Raw genomic sequence first — 21,832 nt, forward strand, 5'->3', positions numbered from 1 at the left:
CATATGCATAAGAAATAAAAATAACAATCATATTTCCCTAAAGGCTAAAATATTTAACATTATTAAACTTTGAACGAATGTACTATAAACGTTACTGGAACAACGTATGAACGTAACTTTGAGAGAACCTTTCCAGAACATTCCCTGTGAGCGGACCCCAACGAACGGAACCAGTCCTGAATATCGCCAGTCTCTCAGTCGGAACGGGTTTCTACTGTTGGCAATGAAGAACTTGATTTAGAACGTAACAGTCCTCAGTGCTCCTCGTAAGGATCGGGTTCACTTCTGTTGTAGTCAAGTCATTTTATTAATCAAATCCCCAAAATAACAGCAATGAATGCTGGGTATGAAATGAAAAACAGAGATAGAATATCAGCGTAATCAATAATAAAAATGAATGTATTAGAATATAATTATAAATTATAGTACATAAGTACAAATGTACAGACAGTGTTGATAATTTTATGCATATTATCTAAATTTGAAGGGAATTTATTTGAGAGTATCTCTGAAAGTATTTGAACAATCAAATCAAACAGCATTAACGAGTGCATTTATATATCAATTTAAGGCTCAAAATATCCTGATGTGTGTCACTGAGATCTTGCAAAATACATGTGTAAATTGAGGAGTGTGACTCAATCCTACGATCGTTGGTTCTTACGCAATTGCGTCATGTTCCGTGGCCCCGCCCCCCGCAGTCGCGCGCCCCTGCTCTCCTGCGCATGCGCTGTCGCCAGCAGCTCTGAATCTGCGTCTGTGTGTGTGTGTGTGTGTGTTCGGCGCCGGTATAAAAGCTCTCGGTGGTGTTTCTCGATCATCATGTCTGTGTCACCGGATAAACGGAGAAAGATGGAGTCTGCGCTCGAGCAGATCAAGAAATACACGGTGGTCGTCGCAGACACCGGAGACTTCAACGGTAAATACCTTCCGTTAATTAATCTGGAGTGAGTTTACTTCTGCTCGTGCGTTACTTCATTAATCCTCGAACCCGTTGACAGACAGAACTAATCAACACTATAATCCAAGATCATGCTGTCTGTTCACAGAAAACTACAAATGTCGTTCTCTTCATTTTCTTCCCAAGGAAAAAGTTTTGTCGTTATTTGGTTAATGATTGCTAGGTAAAGTTGATCTGCATTGAGGAACTGGCGCTTTCGTAATTTTGCTACAGTTTTCCTCATACTATTGTCTTCAGTTAGCGGAACTGATTGATAATAATATATGCATAAGTAATTAGGAACCAGTTGAGTTAGTCAGATCTGTGTAAAACATGTGATTCCTCCCGGTAATTGGTTTAATGTAAACTAACTCGACTGGGTCGGAAAAATACTGGTGTTGTGTCGGAGACCCGGAAGTACTGGCGGACACGCCTCATCTTATGAATATTAAGTAGTCGGAGACGGCCAACCTGATTGGCAGAGTTTAGTAATGAGCGCTACTCACCAGACGAATTACCCAAGCTTTATTAATATTAATCATTTTACATGTAAGCGTGAGCGGCTCAATTCATATTTATGGGTTTGGCTGCCTTTATATTTTTGCTAGAAGGATTGTGTTTCCGCAAAAAACAAACACAGGAATGATCAGTTAAAGTGGTTAAAACAGGAAAATATTTAATCTTATAAGTTAATCAAAATATTAACTTTTTAATGATACAAAACCCAACGAATACTGATGTAAAGCCTTATTTTCACTCACACATACTGTTGTACAGACGTTTTATTTACGTTTCTCACATATGTAAACACTGTTGACAGGCAGACTTGACTTTCTCAGACCGATGAGTAAGACTGATTACCCCCTAACTATTAGCTAGTTGCTCATACTAGTTCTTTAGGCACGGCCTTAACTTATGGCTATGTTTATAGACCCAGTCTAGTGTTGTCAAAAGTACAGACTTCGGTACCAGTTGGTACTGAAATTTTAAAAATGGGACTATACCAGCATTTCCCTCTATCCTTTTGAGTGCTGTTGGACTGATTCTTAAACCCCTCTGGTTGGCCCAGACTGGTGTCCAGTCGAGTCCAGTTCATTACAGTCCAATCATACAGAACGACCCTGTAACTGTCCAGGACACAGAATGGGATGAAGTCCACAGTGTTGGATGAGTCGGGTGGCTGTAACTTGCATCAGATTCTGTTGCCTAAGACTGTCTTGTGAAACTCAACACTGCCGATCAGTGATTTCAATGTTTGTTTTTACACAAGGACGCGCATTGGATTAAACTCCCCTTTGTGTCTTTCTGCATTGTCATGATGATCAGGCAGTTGAACCTGAAAACTATGAATATACACACAGCCAGGCACACAAATGGGAATGTTAAATGTGTCATGAATTGAGAAATATAAGAGACATGTAAGAGGTCATTGCACTGTAAAAACAAATAGTTTCAGAAATTAAAACTTCCTCATTAGTCCAAAAACAGCTTTTATTGAAACCAAGCTCAGAAAACGACTCCTTCTGGATTGTATGAGTAACCCCAGAGTGCACTCTGGACGAGTCGCTCCGCCCACACCCGATTTTATTGGTTTATAATACAGCAATCTTATTGGCATAGAGGCATGAGCATGCGCATTACTTTATGTACGATTTTATGAATGATCTATGATGCTGTTTGGCCGTACTATATTAAGTGATAACCATGGCGATTTAAGTAACGATCAATTGGATAATGTTTTGATGAACTTACGAATCAAGTTAGATGAAGTTACTGTCAAAATGTATTATAGTGCTCAATTCACATCGTTTCAAAGCAGCTTTACAAAAAGTCATATTGTAAGCTTTAATATTGAGCAGTTTTATGGCTTGACGATATCACAAAATATGTTGCTGATAAATAATACACTGTTTGAGATCTAGCTTAGCTATACTATATTAATTTACCCTGCAGATAAGTCAGTGCCACTTTTGGTGGACAATGATCATGACTGCATGAAATTACTGGCATATCAAAGGAGAGATCATTTCTATAGGCCGATTTAGACAATATGTTTCCGCATGTCATGCAGGGCTCCGTAATTTTACATCATTCGTTTATGCTTCTTCGTTTTTCCATTAAGATCAGTGAATAAACAAAAACTTGGGATTTTACACAAATGATGATAATTCCCTGTATTTCAATAAAACATCGGATAAATCCGAAAGTGTGTTTTATTTTATTTTAAAGCAAAACCACGGGGACAAATAAGACAATAATAGGCTACCAAATAGCAAGCCCTGGCCATTGGGTTTTGTGCGTACAATGGGAATAAAATCCGTGCAGCGCTGCAATGTGAAAATAAATATATATATATACAGTATAAATAATTTTTATTTTTTTTATTTTACTAAAACAGATGTTATTATGTCGATCTATAGCAAATATTATAATGCAGGCTATGTGCTCAAGAGCGTAATTAAGCAATAGGCCTAGCACATGTTCATATCACTTCTCTGCTGGGTGTTTTATTATATTATAATTGCACAGATTTACAGCAGTGGGTTTTTTATGATTATGCAGTTATATGTGAGTGTTAATATTTGAAACCATTTTTATCCCGTAGCCTACATATACGATGATTAAAACATGAACACGCAATGCGATGGTGAATGAATAAACAATTGGATTTTTAATATACCTGATGTCACAGTCACAGATAGACGGTCGTAGGCTATATGTTAACCGGTTGACACTTATTAGAAAACATGCATCTTTAAAAACTATAACATAGGGCTTTACAGAACCAATAGGCCCTCATATTGTATGAACAGGTAAACAACCAGGAAACATGTTTGCCATTTAACATTTTATTTGCACTTTGTACCAAATAATGCAAGCATTGGACAACACATCTCGTTAAAAAAATGACAACAAAAAACGGTCATGCTTTAGAATTTAAAATCAGCTGCTTACTTTCTTACAGTGAATTATCATCATTTGCGTAAAATCCCGAGTTTGTGCTGATCCACCGATCCTGATAGAAATATGAAGAAGCCAAGTGAATGACGCGCTAATCTAATGTAAAACATCTCCCTGAAGTACAGGTGCCGTCACCAAGCGTTCGTTTTCAAACAATAACTTAATCTATTCTGTGTCTTAAGTATAATAAAGTATTAGCCAATAGATATTAACAAAAATTACCATGGTAAACCGATGATAAGATACGATTAAAGTTAGCATTTAATATTTCTTTAATACGACCAAATCATTCACAAAATCGTACATAAAAGAATGCGCATGCTCAGACCTGAATCGTCTGCACCAATAAGATTGCGGTATTATTTAACCAATTAAATTAGGGGTGGGCGGAGCGGCACGTGATCGCCCCGCCCCATCGTCCAGACTGCACTCCGGGGTACTACGATTGTATCACATTATGAGGTAATAATAGTGCGACTAGAGACTCTTCTGTAGAATCAGATCGACGCCCACTTCTACATCATCGTGTCTTTGGCCCCGCCCACTGGCTCGTTAGTGAGATGAGAGAAGAGAGATACAGGATCACTGTCATAGAAATAACATTACCTTCAAAAGGATGCTGATGCTGGGAATGTGGTTATTTATTTTCAACGAGGTGAAAGTCATTTATTTGTTTGTTCGGTTCATTCACTGTGGATTCTTTGGTAAATTATTTGCAATTTCAGTGCAGGCTTTTTACTGTAAGATCTGGACCCGACAGTAACACAAGTTAACATGTTCATTCTAATGCCTGAGAATGTTAAAAATATTTCTTATAATAAATAAATTAATTCTCATTTAAAATAAAATAAAAATATTTAGTGTAAAATGAGAATTTATTTATATTTCGGCTCTGCAGTGGCTGACCATTAGAGGGCGATACGGAGCAGAAGTTCAGTGACGTCACACAACTGTGCTTTCGCTCTATGGCTGCACTCAAAGCTTGTCATTTCACAACTATTCAGTATTTTTAAACACGTTTATTTTAGGTTTCAGACATTTAGATATAAGTACTAGAAAAACAATACACTTATAGCTTGTAAAATACACACTGGTGTCTATGGAAGCAGCAGTAAAAATCCATGTAATTTGCAGAGTGTTTTATTAATATCAGATACTCGCTCACTCACACACTCAGACATTCACACACTCAGACATTCACACACTCAGACATTCACACACTCAGACATTCACACACTAACTCAGACATTCACACACTCACTCAGACATTCACACACTCACTCAGACATTCACACACTCACTCAGACATTCACACACTCACTCAGACATTCACACACTCACTCAGACATTCACACACTCACTCAGACATTCACACACTCACTCAGACATTCACACACTCACTCAGACATTCACACACTCACTCAGACATTCACACACTCACTCAGACATTCACACACTCAGACATTCACACACTCAGACACTCACACACTCAGACACTCAGACACTCAGACACTCAGACACTCAGACACTCAGACACTCACACACTCAGACACTCAGACACTCAGACACTCAGACACTCAGACACTCAGACACTCAGACACTCACACACTCAGACACTCACACACTCACACACTCAGACACACACTCACACACTCACACACTCACACACTCAGACACTCACACACTCACACACTCACTCAGACACACACTCACTCACTCACTCACTCAGACACTCACTCACTCACTCACTCACACTCACTCACTCACTCACTCACTCAGACATTCACTCACACTCACACACTCACTCACTCACACTCACACATTCACACACTCAGACATTCACACACTCACTCAGACACTCACTCACTCACTCACACACACTCAGACATTCACTCACTCAGACATTCACACACTCAGACATTCACACACTCAGACATTCACACACTCAGACATTCACACACTCAGACATTCACACACTCAGACATTCACACACTCAGACATTCACACACTCAGACATTCACACACTCAGACATTCACACACTCAGACATTCACACACTCAGACATTCACACACTCAGACATTCACACACTCAGACATTCACACACTCAGACATTCACACACTCAGACATTCACACACTCAGACATTCACACACTCAGACATTCACACACTCAGACATTCACACACTCAGACATTCACACACTCAGACATTCACACACTCAGACATTCACACACTCAGACATTCACACACTCAGACATTCACACACTCAGACATTCACACACTCAGACATTCACACACTCAGACATTCACACACTCAGACATTCACACACTCAGACATTCACACACTCAGACATTCACACACTCAGACATTCACACACTCAGACATTCACACACTCAGACACTCACACACTCAGACATTCACACACTCAGACATTCACACACTCAGACATTCACACACTCAGACATTCACACACTCACACACTCACACACTCACACACTCACACACTCACACACTCAGACACTCACACACTCAGACACTCACACACTCACACACTCACACACTCAGACACACACTCACACACTCAGACACTCACACACTCAGACACTCAGACACTCACTCACTCACACACTCACTCACTCACTCACTCACACACTCACACACTCACACACTCACTCACACACTCACACACTCACTCACTCACTCACTCAGACATTCACTCACTCACTCACTCACTCACTCACACTCACACACTCACTCACTCACTCAGACATTCACTCACTCACTCACACTCACACACTCACTCACTCACACTCACACATTCACACACTCAGACATTCACACACTCACTCAGACACTCACTCACTCACACACACTCAGACATTCACTCACTCAGACATTCACACACTCAGACATTCACACACTCAGACATTCACACACTCAGACATTCACACACTCAGACATTCACACACTCAGACATTCACACACTCAGACATTCACACACTCAGACATTCACACACTCAGACATTCACACACTCAGACATTCACACACTCAGACATTCACACACTCAGACATTCACACACTCAGACATTCACACACTCAGACATTCACACACTCAGACACTCACACACTCAGACACTCACACACTCACACACTCAGACACTCACACACTCAGACACTCACACACTCAGACACTCAGACACTCACACACTCAGACACTCACACACTCACACACTCAGACACTCACACACTCAGACACTCACACACTCAGACACTCACACACTCAGACACTCAGACACTCAGACACACACTCAGACACTCAGACACTCACTCACACACTCACACACTCAGACACTCAGACACTCACACACTCAGACACTCACACACTCAGACACACACTCACACACTCACTCACTCACTCACTCACACACTCACACACTCACACACTCACTCACTCACTCACTCAGACATTCACTCACTCAGACACTCACTCACTCACTCACTCACACTCACACACTCACTCACTCACTCAGACATTCACTCACACACTCACACATTCACACATTCACACACTCAGACATTCACACACTCACTCAGACACTCACTCACTCACTCACACACACTCAGACATTCACAAACTCAGACATTCACACACTCAGACATTCACACACTCAGACATTCACACACTCAGACATTCACACACTCAGACATTCACACACTCAGACATTCACACACTCAGACATTCACACACTCAGACATTCACACACTCAGACATTCACACACTCAGACATTCACACACTCAGACATTCACACACTCAGACATTCACACACTCAGACATTCACACACTCAGACATTCACACACTCAGACATTCACACACTCAGACATTCACACACTCAGACATTCACACACTCAGACATTCACACACTCAGACATTCACACACTCAGACACTCACACACTCAGACACTCAGACACTCAGACACTCAGACACTCACACACTCAGACACTCACACACTCAGACACTCAGACACTCAGACACTCAGACACTCACACACTCACACACTCAGACACTCAGACACTCACACACTCAGACACTCAGACACTCAGACACTCAGACACTCACACACTCAGACACTCACACACTCAGACACTCACACACTCAGACACTCACACACTCAGACACTCACACACTCAGACACTCACACACTCAGACACTCACACACTCAGACACTCACACACTCAGACACTCACACACTCAGACACTCACACACTCAGACACTCACACACTCAGACACTCACACACTCAGACACTCACACACTCACACACTCAGACACTCACACACTCAGACACTCACACACTCAGACACTCAGACACTCAGACACTCACACACTCAGACACTCAGACACTCAGACACTCAGACACTCAGACACTCACACACTCACACACTCACACACTCAGACACTCAGACACTCAGACACTCAGACACTCACACACTCACACACTCACACACTCACACACTCAGACACTCAGACACTCAGACACTCACACACTCACACACTCACACACTCAGACACTCAGACACTCAGACACTCAGACACTCACACACTCACACACTCACACACTCACACACTCAGACACTCAGACACTCACTCACACACTCAGACACTCAGACACTCACACACTCAGACACTCAGACACTCAGACACTCAGACACTCAGACACTCAGACACTCACACACTCACACACTCACACACTCACACACTCAGACACTCAGACACTCACTCACACACTCAGACACTCAGACACTCACACACTCAGACACTCAGACACTCAGACACTCACTCACACACTCAGACACTCAGACACTCACACACTCAGACACTCAGACACTCACACACTCAGACACTCAGACACTCACACACTCAGACACACACTCACTCACTCACACACTCACACACTCACTCACTCACTCACTCACTCAGACATTCACTCACTCACTCACTCAGACATTCACTCACTCACTCACTCACACTCACACACTCACTCACTCAGACATTCACTCACTCACTCACACACTCACTCACTCACTCAGACATTCACTCACTCACTCACACTCACACACTCACTCACTCACACTCACACATTCACACACTCAGACATTCACACACTCACTCAGACACTCACACACACACTCAGACATTCACACACTCAGACATTCACACACTCAGACATTCACACACTCAGACATTCACACACTCAGACATTCACACACTCAGACATTCACACACTCAGACATTCAGACACTCACACACTCAGACACTCAGACATTCACACACTCAGACATTCACACACTCAGACATTCACACACTCAGACATTCACACACTCAGACATTCACACACTCAGACATTCACACACTCAGACATTCACACACTCAGACATTCACACACTCAGACATTCACACACTCAGACATTCACACACTCAGACATTCACACACTCAGACATTCACACACTCAGACATTCACACACTCAGACATTCACACACTCAGACATTCACACACTCAGACATTCACACACTCAGACATTCACACACTCAGACATTCACACACTCAGACACTCAGACATTCACACACTCACTCAGACATTCACACACTCACTCAGACATTCACACACTCACTCAGACATTCACACACTCACTCAGACATTCACACACTCACTCAGACATTCACACACTCACTCAGACATTCACACACTCACTCAGACATTCACACACTCACTCAGACATTCACACACTCAGACACTCACACACTCAGACACTCACACACTCAGACACTCAGACACTCAGACACTCAGACACTCAGACACTCAGACACTCAGACACTCAGACACTCAGACACTCAGACACTCAGACACTCAGACACTCAGACACTCAGACACTCAGACACTCAGACACTCACACACTCAGACACTCACACACTCACACACTCAGACACACACTCACACACTCACACACTCAGACACTCACACACTCACACACTCACTCAGACACACACTCACTCACTCACTCACTCACTCAGACACTCACTCACTCACTCACTCACACTCACTCACTCACTCACTCAGACATTCACTCACACTCACACACTCACTCACTCACACTCACACATTCACACACTCAGACATTCACACACTCACTCAGACACTCACTCACTCACTCACACACACTCAGACATTCACTCACTCAGACATTCACACACTCAGACATTCACACACTCAGACATTCACACACTCAGACATTCACACACTCAGACATTCACACACTCAGACATTCACACACTCAGACATTCACACACTCAGACATTCACACACTCAGACATTCACACACTCAGACATTCACACACTCAGACATTCACACACTCAGACATTCACACACTCAGACATTCACACACTCAGACATTCACACACTCAGACATTCACACACTCAGACATTCACACACTCAGACATTCACACACTCAGACATTCACACACTCAGACATTCACACACTCAGACATTCACACACTCAGACATTCACACACTCAGACATTCACACACTCAGACATTCACACACTCAGACATTCACACACTCAGACATTCACACACTCAGACATTCACACACTCAGACATTCACACACTCAGACATTCACACACTCAGACACTCACACACTCAGACACTCACACACTCAGACATTCACACACTCAGACATTCACACACTCAGACACTCACACACTCACACACTCACACACTCACACACTCAGACACTCACACACTCAGACACTCACACACTCACACACTCACACACTCAGACACACACTCACACACTCAGACACTCAGACACTCACTCACTCACACACTCACTCACTCACACACTCACTCACTCACTCACTCACACACTCACACACTCACTCACACACTCACACACTCACTCACTCACTCACTCACTCAGACATTCACTCACTCACACTCACACACTCACTCACTCACTCAGACATTCACTCACTCACTCACACTCACTCACACTCACACATTCACACACTCAGACATTCACACACTCACTCAGACACTCACTCACTCACACACACTCAGACATTCACTCACTCAGACATTCACACACTCAGACATTCACACACTCAGACATTCACACACTCAGACATTCACACACTCAGACATTCACACACTCAGACATTCACACACTCAGACATTCACACACTCAGACATTCACACACTCAGACATTCACACACTCAGACATTCACACACTCAGACATTCACACACTCAGACATTCACACACTCAGACATTCACACACTCAGACATTCACACACTCAGACATTCACACACTCAGACATTCACACACTCAGACACTCACACACTCAGACACTCAGACACTCACACACTCAGACACTCAGACACTCACACACTCAGACACTCACACACTCAGACACTCACACACTCAGACACTCACACACTCAGACACTCACACACTCAGACACTCAGACACTCAGACACTCAGACACTCAGACACTCACACACTCAGACACTCACACACTCAGACACTCACACACTCAGACACTCAGACACTCAGACACACACTCAGACACTCAGACACTCACTCACACACTCACACACTCAGACACTCAGACACTCACACACTCAGACACTCACACACTCAGACACACACTCACACACTCACTCACTCACTCACTCACACACTCACACACTCACACACTCACTCACTCACTCACTCAGACATTCACTCACTCAGACACTCACTCACTCACTCACTCACACTCACACACTCACTCACTCACTCAGACATTCACTCACACACTCACACATTCACACACTCAGACATTCACACACTCACTCAGACACTCACTCACTCACTCACACACACTCAGACATTCACAAACTCAGACATTCACACACTCAGACATTCACACACTCAGACATTCACACACTCAGACATTCACACACTCAGACATTCACACACTCAGACATTCACACACTCAGACATTCACACACTCAGACATTCACACACTCAGACATTCACACACTCAGACATTCACACACTCAGACATTCACACACTCAGACATTCACACACTCAGACATTCACACACTCAGACATTCACACACTCAGACATTCACACACTCAGACATTCACACACTCAGACATTCACACACTCAGACATTCACACACTCAGACACTCACACACTCAGACACTCACACACTCAGACACTCACACACTCAGACACTCACACACTCAGACACTCAGACACTCAGACACTCACACACTCACACACTCAGACACTCACACACTCAGACACTCACACACTCAGACACTCAGACACTCAGACACTCAGACACTCAGACACTCACACACTCAGACACTCACACACTCAGACACTCACACACTCAGACACTCACACACTCAGACACTCACACACTCAGACACTCACACACTCAGACACTCACACACTCAGACACTCACACACTCAGACACTCACACACTCAGACACTCACACACTCAGACACTCAGACACTCACACACTCAGACACTCACACACTCAGACACTCAGACACTCAGACACTCACACACTCAGACACTCAGACACTCAGACACTCAGACACTCACACACTCACACACTCACACACTCAGACACTCAGACACTCAGACACTCACACACTCACACACTCACACACTCACACACTCACACACTCACACACTCAGACACTCAGACACTCACTCACACACTCAGACACTCAGACACTCACACACTCAGACACTCAGACACTCAGACACTCACTCACACACTCAGACACTCAGACACTCACACACTCAGACACTCAGACACTCACACACTCAGACACTCAGACACTCACACACTCAGACACACACTCACTCACTCACACACTCACACACTCACTCACTCACTCACTCACTCAGACATTCACTCACTCAGACATTCACTCACTCACTCACTCACACTCACACACTCACTCACTCAGACATTCACTCACTCACTCACACACTCACTCACTCACTCAGACATTCACTCACTCACTCACACTCACACACTCACTCACTCACACTCACACATTCACACACTCAGACATTCACACACTCACTCAGACACTCACTCACTCACTCACACACACACTCAGACATTCACACACTCAGACATTCACACACTCAGACATTCACACACTCAGACATTCACACACTCAGACATTCACACACTCAGACATTCACACACTCAGACATTCAGACACTCACACACTCAGACACTCAGACATTCACACACTCAGACATTCACACACTCAGACATTCACACACTCAGACATTCACACACTCAGACATTCACACACTCAGACATTCACACACTCAGACATTCACACACTCAGACATTCACACACTCAGACATTCACACACTCAGACATTCACACACTCAGACATTCACACACTCAGACATTCACACACTCAGACATTCACACACTCAGACATTCACACACTCAGACATTCACACACTCAGACATTCACACACTCAGACATTCACACACTCAGACATTCACACACTCAGACATTCACACACTCAGACATTCACACACTCAGACATTCACACACTCAGACATTCACACACTCAGACATTCACACACTCAGACATTCACACACTCAGACATTCACACACTCAGACACTCAGACACTCACACACTCAGACACTCACACACTCAGACACTCAGACACTCAGACACTCAGACACTCACACACTCAGACACTCAGACACTCAGACACTCACACACTCAGACACTCACACACTCAGACACTCAGACACTCACACACTCAGACACTCAGACACTCACACACTCAGACACTCACACACTCAGACACTCACACACTCAGACACTCACACACTCAGACACTCACTCAGACATTCACTCACACACTCACACATTCACACACTCAGACACATTCACACACTCAGACACATTCACACACTCAGACACATTCACACACTCAGACACATTCACACACTCAGACACATTCACACACTCAGACACATTCACACACTCAGACACATTCAGACACACTCACACACTCACACACTCAGACACACTCACACACTCAGACACACTCACACACTCAGACACACTCACACACTCAGACACACTCACACACTCAGACACACTCACACACTCAGACACACTCACACACTCAGACACACTCACACACTCAGACACACTCACACACTCAGACACACTCACACACTCAGACACACTCACACACTCAGACACACTCACACACTCAGACACACTCACACACTCAGACACACTCACACACTCAGACACACTCACACACTCAGACACACTCACACACTCACACACTCAGACACACTCACACACTCAGACACACTCACACACTCAGACACACTCACACACTCAGACACACTCACACACTCAGACACACTCACACACTCAGACACACTCACACACTCAGACACACTCACACACTCAGACACACTCACACACTCAGACACACTCACACACTCAGACACACTCACACACTCAGACACACTCACACACTCAGACACACTCACACACTCAGACACACTCACACACTCAGACACACTCACACACTCAGACACATTCACACACTCAGACACATTCACACACTCAGACACATTCACACACTCAGACACATTCACACACTCAGACACATTCACACACTCAGACACATTCACACACTCAGACACATTCACACACTCAGACACATTCAGACACATTCACACACTCACTCACTCACTCACTCAGACACTCAGACACACTCACACACTCACACACTCAGACACACTCAGACACACTCAGACACACTCACACACTCAGACACACTCACACACTCAGACACACTCAGACACACTCACACACTCAGACACACTCAGACACACACTCACACACTCAGACACACTCACACACTCAGACACACTCAGACATTCACACACTCAGACACACTCACACACTCAGACACACTCACACACTCAGACACACTCAGACACACTCAGACACACTCAGACACACTCAGACACACTCACACACTCAGACACACTCACACACTCAGACACACTCAGACACACTCAGACACTCAGACACACTCACACACTCAGACACACTCACACACTCAGACACACTCACACACTCAGACACACTCAGACATTCACACACACTCAGACATTCACACACTCAGACACATTCACACACTCACACACTCAGACACATTCACACACTCAGACACATTCACACACTCAGACACATTCACACACTCAGACACATTCACACACTCAGACACATTCACACACTCAGACACATTCACACACTCAGACACATTCACACACTCAGACACATTCACACACTCAGACACATTCACACACTCAGACACATTCACACACTCAGACATTCACACACTCAGACATTCACACACTCAGACATTCACACACTCAGACATTCACACACTCAGACATTCACACACTCAGACATTCACACACTCAGACATTCACACACTCAGACATTCACACACTCAGACATTCACACACTCAGACACTCAGACATTCACACACTCACTCAGACATTCACACACTCACTCAGACATTCACACACTCACTCAGACATTCACACACTCACTCAGACATTCACACACTCACTCAGACATTCACACACTCACTCAGACATTCACACACTCACTCAGACATTCACACACTCACTCAGACATTCACACACTCAGACACTCACACACTCAGACACTCACACACTCAGACACTCAGACACTCAGACACTCAGACACTCAGACACTCAGACACTCAGACACTCAGACACTCACACACTCAGACACTCAGACACTCAGACACTCAGACACTCAGACACTCAGACACTCACACACTCAGACACTCACACACTCACACACTCAGACACACACTCACACACTCACACACTCAGACACTCACACACTCACACACTCACTCAGACACACACTCACTCACTCACTCACTCACTCAGACACTCACTCACTCACTCACTCACACTCACTCACTCACTCACTCAGACATTCACTCACACTCACACACTCACTCACTCACACTCACACATTCACACACTCAGACATTCACACACTCACTCAGACACTCACTCACTCACTCACACACACTCAGACATTCACTCACTCAGACATTCACACACTCAGACATTCACACACTCAGACATTCACACACTCAGACATTCACACACTCAGACATTCACACACTCAGACATTCACACACTCAGACATTCACACACTCAGACATTCACACACTCAGACATTCACACACTCAGACATTCACACACTCAGACATTCACACACTCAGACATTCACACACTCAGACATTCACACACTCAGACATTCACACACTCAGACATTCACACACTCAGACATTCACACACTCAGACATTCACACACTCAGACATTCACACACTCAGACATTCACACACTCAGACATTCACACACTCAGACATTCACACACTCAGACATTCACACACTCAGACATTCACACACTCAGACATTCACACACTCAGACATTCACACACTCAGACATTCACACACTCAGACATTCACACACTCAGACACTCACACACTCAGACACTCACACACTCAGACATTCACACACTCAGACATTCACACACTCAGACACTCACACACTCACACACTCACACACTCACACACTCAGACACTCACACACTCAGACACTCACACACTCACACACTCACACACTCAGACACACACTCACACACTCAGACACTCAGACACTCACTCACTCACACACTCACTCACTCACACACTCACTCACTCACTCACTCACACACTCACACACTCACTCACACACTCACACACTCACTCACTCACTCACTCACTCAGACATTCACTCACTCACTCACTCACTCACTCACACTCACACACTCACTCACTCACTCAGACATTCACTCACTCACTCACACTCACTCACACTCACACATTCACACACTCAGACATTCACACACTCACTCAGACACTCACTCACTCACACACACTCAGACATTCACTCACTCAGACATTCACACACTCAGACATTCACACACTCAGACATTCACACACTCAGACATTCACACACTCAGACATTCACACACTCAGACATTCACACACTCAGACATTCACACACTCAGACATTCACACACTCAGACATTCACACACTCAGACATTCACACACTCAGACATTCACACACTCAGACATTCACACACTCAGACATTCACACACTCAGACATTCACACACTCAGACATTCACACACTCAGACATTCACACACTCAGACACTCACACACTCAGACACTCAGACACTCACACACTCAGACACTCAGACACTCACACACTCAGACACTCACACACTCAGACACTCACACACTCAGACACTCACACACTCAGACACTCACACACTCAGACACTCAGACACTCAGACACTCAGACACTCAGACACTCACACACTCAGACACTCACACACTCAGACACTCACACACTCAGACACTCAGACACTCAGACACACACTCAGACACTCAGACACTCACTCACACACTCACACACTCAGACACTCAGACACTCACACACTCAGACACTCACACACTCAGACACACACTCACACACTCACTCACTCACTCACTCACACACTCACACACTCACACACTCACTCACTCACTCACTCAGACATTCACTCACTCAGACACTCACTCACTCACTCACTCACACTCACACACTCACTCACTCACTCAGACATTCACTCACACACTCACACATTCACACACTCAGACATTCACACACTCACTCAGACACTCACTCACTCACTCACACACACTCAGACATTCACAAACTCAGACATTCACACACTCAGACATTCACACACTCAGACATTCACACACTCAGACATTCACACACTCAGACATTCACACACTCAGACATTCACACACTCAGACATTCACACACTCAGACATTCACACACTCAGACATTCACACACTCAGACATTCACACACTCAGACATTCACACACTCAGACATTCACACACTCAGACATTCACACACTCAGACATTCACACACTCAGACATTCACACACTCAGACATTCACACACTCAGACATTCACACACTCAGACATTCACACACTCAGACACTCACACACTCAGACACTCACACACTCAGACACTCACACACTCACACACTCAGACACTCAGACACTCACACACTCACACACTCAGACACTCACACACTCAGACACTCACACACTCAGACACTCAGACACTCAGACACTCAGACACTCAGACACTCACACACTCAGACACTCACACACTCAGACACTCACACACTCAGACACTCACACACTCAGACACTCACACACTCAGACACTCACACACTCAGACACTCACACACTCAGACACTCACACACTCAGACACTCACACACTCAGACACTCACACACTCAGACACTCAGACACTCACACACTCAGACACTCACACACTCAGACACTCAGACACTCAGACACTCACACACTCAGACACTCAGACACTCAGACACTCAGACACTCACACACTCACACACTCACACACTCAGACACTCAGACACTCAGACACTCACACACTCACACACTCACACACTCACACACTCACACACTCACACACTCAGACACTCAGACACTCACTCACACACTCAGACACTCAGACACTCACACACTCAGACACTCAGACACTCAGACACTCACTCACACACTCAGACACTCAGACACTCACACACTCAGACACTCAGACACTCACACACTCAGACACTCAGACACTCACACACTCAGACACACACTCACTCACTCACACACTCACACACTCACTCACTCACTCACTCACTCAGACATTCACTCACTCAGACATTCACTCACTCACTCACTCACACTCACACACTCACTCACTCAGACATTCACTCACTCACTCACACACTCACTCACTCACTCAGACATTCACTCACTCACTCACACTCACACACTCACTCACTCACACTCACACATTCACACACTCAGACATTCACACACTCACTCAGACACTCACTCACTCACTCACACACACACTCAGACATTCACACACTCAGACATTCACACACTCAGACATTCACACACTCAGACATTCACACACTCAGACATTCACACACTCAGACATTCACACACTCAGACATTCAGACACTCACACACTCAGACACTCAGACATTCACACACTCAGACATTCACACACTCAGACATTCACACACTCAGACATTCACACACTCAGACATTCACACACTCAGACATTCACACACTCAGACATTCACACACTCAGACATTCACACACTCAGACATTCACACACTCAGACATTCACACACTCAGACATTCACACACTCAGACATTCACACACTCAGACATTCACACACTCAGACATTCACACACTCAGACATTCACACACTCAGACATTCACACACTCAGACATTCACACACTCAGACATTCACACACTCAGACATTCACACACTCAGACATTCACACACTCAGACATTCACACACTCAGACATTCACACACTCAGACATTCACACACTCAGACATTCACACACTCAGACATTCACACACTCAGACACTCAGACACTCACACACTCAGACACTCACACACTCAGACACTCAGACACTCAGACACTCAGACACTCACACACTCAGACACTCAGACACTCAGACACTCACACACTCAGACACTCACACACTCAGACACTCAGACACTCACACACTCAGACACTCAGACACTCACACACTCAGACACTCACACACTCAGACACTCACACACTCAGACACTCACACACTCAGACACTCACTCAGACATTCACTCACACACTCACACATTCACACACTCAGACACATTCACACACTCAGACACATTCACACACTCAGACACATTCACACACTCAGACACATTCACACACTCAGACACATTCACACACTCAGACACATTCACACACTCAGACACATTCAGACACACTCACACACTCACACACTCAGACACACTCACACACTCAGACACACTCACACACTCAGACACACTCACACACTCAGACACACTCACACACTCAGACACACTCACACACTCAGACACACTCACACACTCAGACACACTCACACACTCAGACACACTCACACACTCAGACACACTCACACACTCAGACACACTCACACACTCAGACACACTCACACACTCAGACACACTCACACACTCAGACACACTCACACACTCAGACACACTCACACACTCAGACACACTCACACACTCACACACTCAGACACACTCACACACTCAGACACACTCACACACTCAGACACACTCACACACTCAGACACACTCACACACTCAGACACACTCACACACTCAGACACACTCACACACTCAGACACACTCACACACTCAGACACACTCACACACTCAGACACACTCACACACTCAGACACACTCACACACTCAGACACACTCACACACTCAGACACACTCACACACTCAGACACACTCACACACTCAGACACACTCACACACTCAGACACATTCACACACTCAGACACATTCACACACTCAGACACATTCACACACTCAGACACATTCACACACTCAGACACATTCACACACTCAGACACATTCACACACTCAGACACATTCACACACTCAGACACATTCAGACACATTCACACACTCACTCACTCACTCACTCAGACACTCAGACACACTCACACACTCACACACTCAGACACACTCAGACACACTCAGACACACTCACACACTCAGACACACTCACACACTCAGACACACTCAGACACACTCACACACTCAGACACACTCAGACACACACTCACACACTCAGACACACTCACACACTCAGACACACTCAGACATTCACACACTCAGACACACTCACACACTCAGACACACTCACACACTCAGACACACTCAGACACACTCAGACACACTCAGACACACTCAGACACACTCACACACTCAGACACACTCACACACTCAGACACACTCACACACTCAGACACACTCACACACTCAGACACACTCAGACATTCACACACACTCAGACATTCACACACTCAGACACATTCACACACTCACACACTCAGACACATTCACACACTCAGACACATTCACACACTCAGACACATTCACACACTCAGACACATTCACACACTCAGACACATTCACACACTCAGACACATTCACACACTCAGACACATTCACACACTCAGACACATTCACACACTCAGACACATTCACACACTCAGACACATTCACACACTCAGACACATTCACACACTCAGACACATTCACACACTCAGACATTCACTCACTCACACACACACATTCACACACTCAGACACATTCAGACACATTCACACACTCACACACTCAGACACATTCACACACTCAGACACACTCAGACACATTCACACACTCAGACACATTCACACACTCACTCAATCACACACTCACTCACTCAGACACATTCACACACTCAGACACATTCACACACTCAGACACACTCACACACTCAGACACACTCACACGCTCAGACACACTCACACGCTCAGACACACTCACACGCTCAGACACACTCACACGCTCAGACACACTCACACGCTCAGACACACTCACACGCTCAGACACACTCACACGCTCAGACACACTCACACGCTCAGACACATTCACACGCTCAGACACATTCACTCACTCAGACTCAGACACTCACTCAGACACTCACTCAGACATTCACACACTCACTCACACACTCAGACATTCACACACTCAC

General features: G+C 44.9%; 1 protein-coding gene across 2 annotated transcripts in view; it reads left to right on the forward strand.

Annotated features, from left to right (window-relative positions):
- The first annotated feature begins 702 nt into the window (after positions 1–702).
- The window catches only part of taldo1 (transaldolase 1), a 45,082-nt gene continuing 23,952 nt past the window's right edge, over positions 703–21,832 (forward strand). Inside the window, exon 1 of one of the 2 annotated variants that reach the window (XM_077197607.1) lies at positions 703–919. In XM_077197607.1, coding sequence (XP_077053722.1) covers positions 823–919 — 97 coding nt within the window. In that variant the 5' untranslated portion in view covers positions 703–822. The remainder of the gene's footprint in view (positions 920–21,832) is intronic. The other variant, XM_077197608.1, reaches the window with a different exon arrangement.

Source organism: Siphateles boraxobius, unplaced genomic scaffold, assembly GCF_051911475.1.
Source record: "Siphateles boraxobius isolate OS27281-9 unplaced genomic scaffold, OSU_SipBor_1 400, whole genome shotgun sequence".
Taxonomy (NCBI): domain Eukaryota; kingdom Metazoa; phylum Chordata; class Actinopteri; order Cypriniformes; family Leuciscidae; genus Siphateles; species Siphateles boraxobius.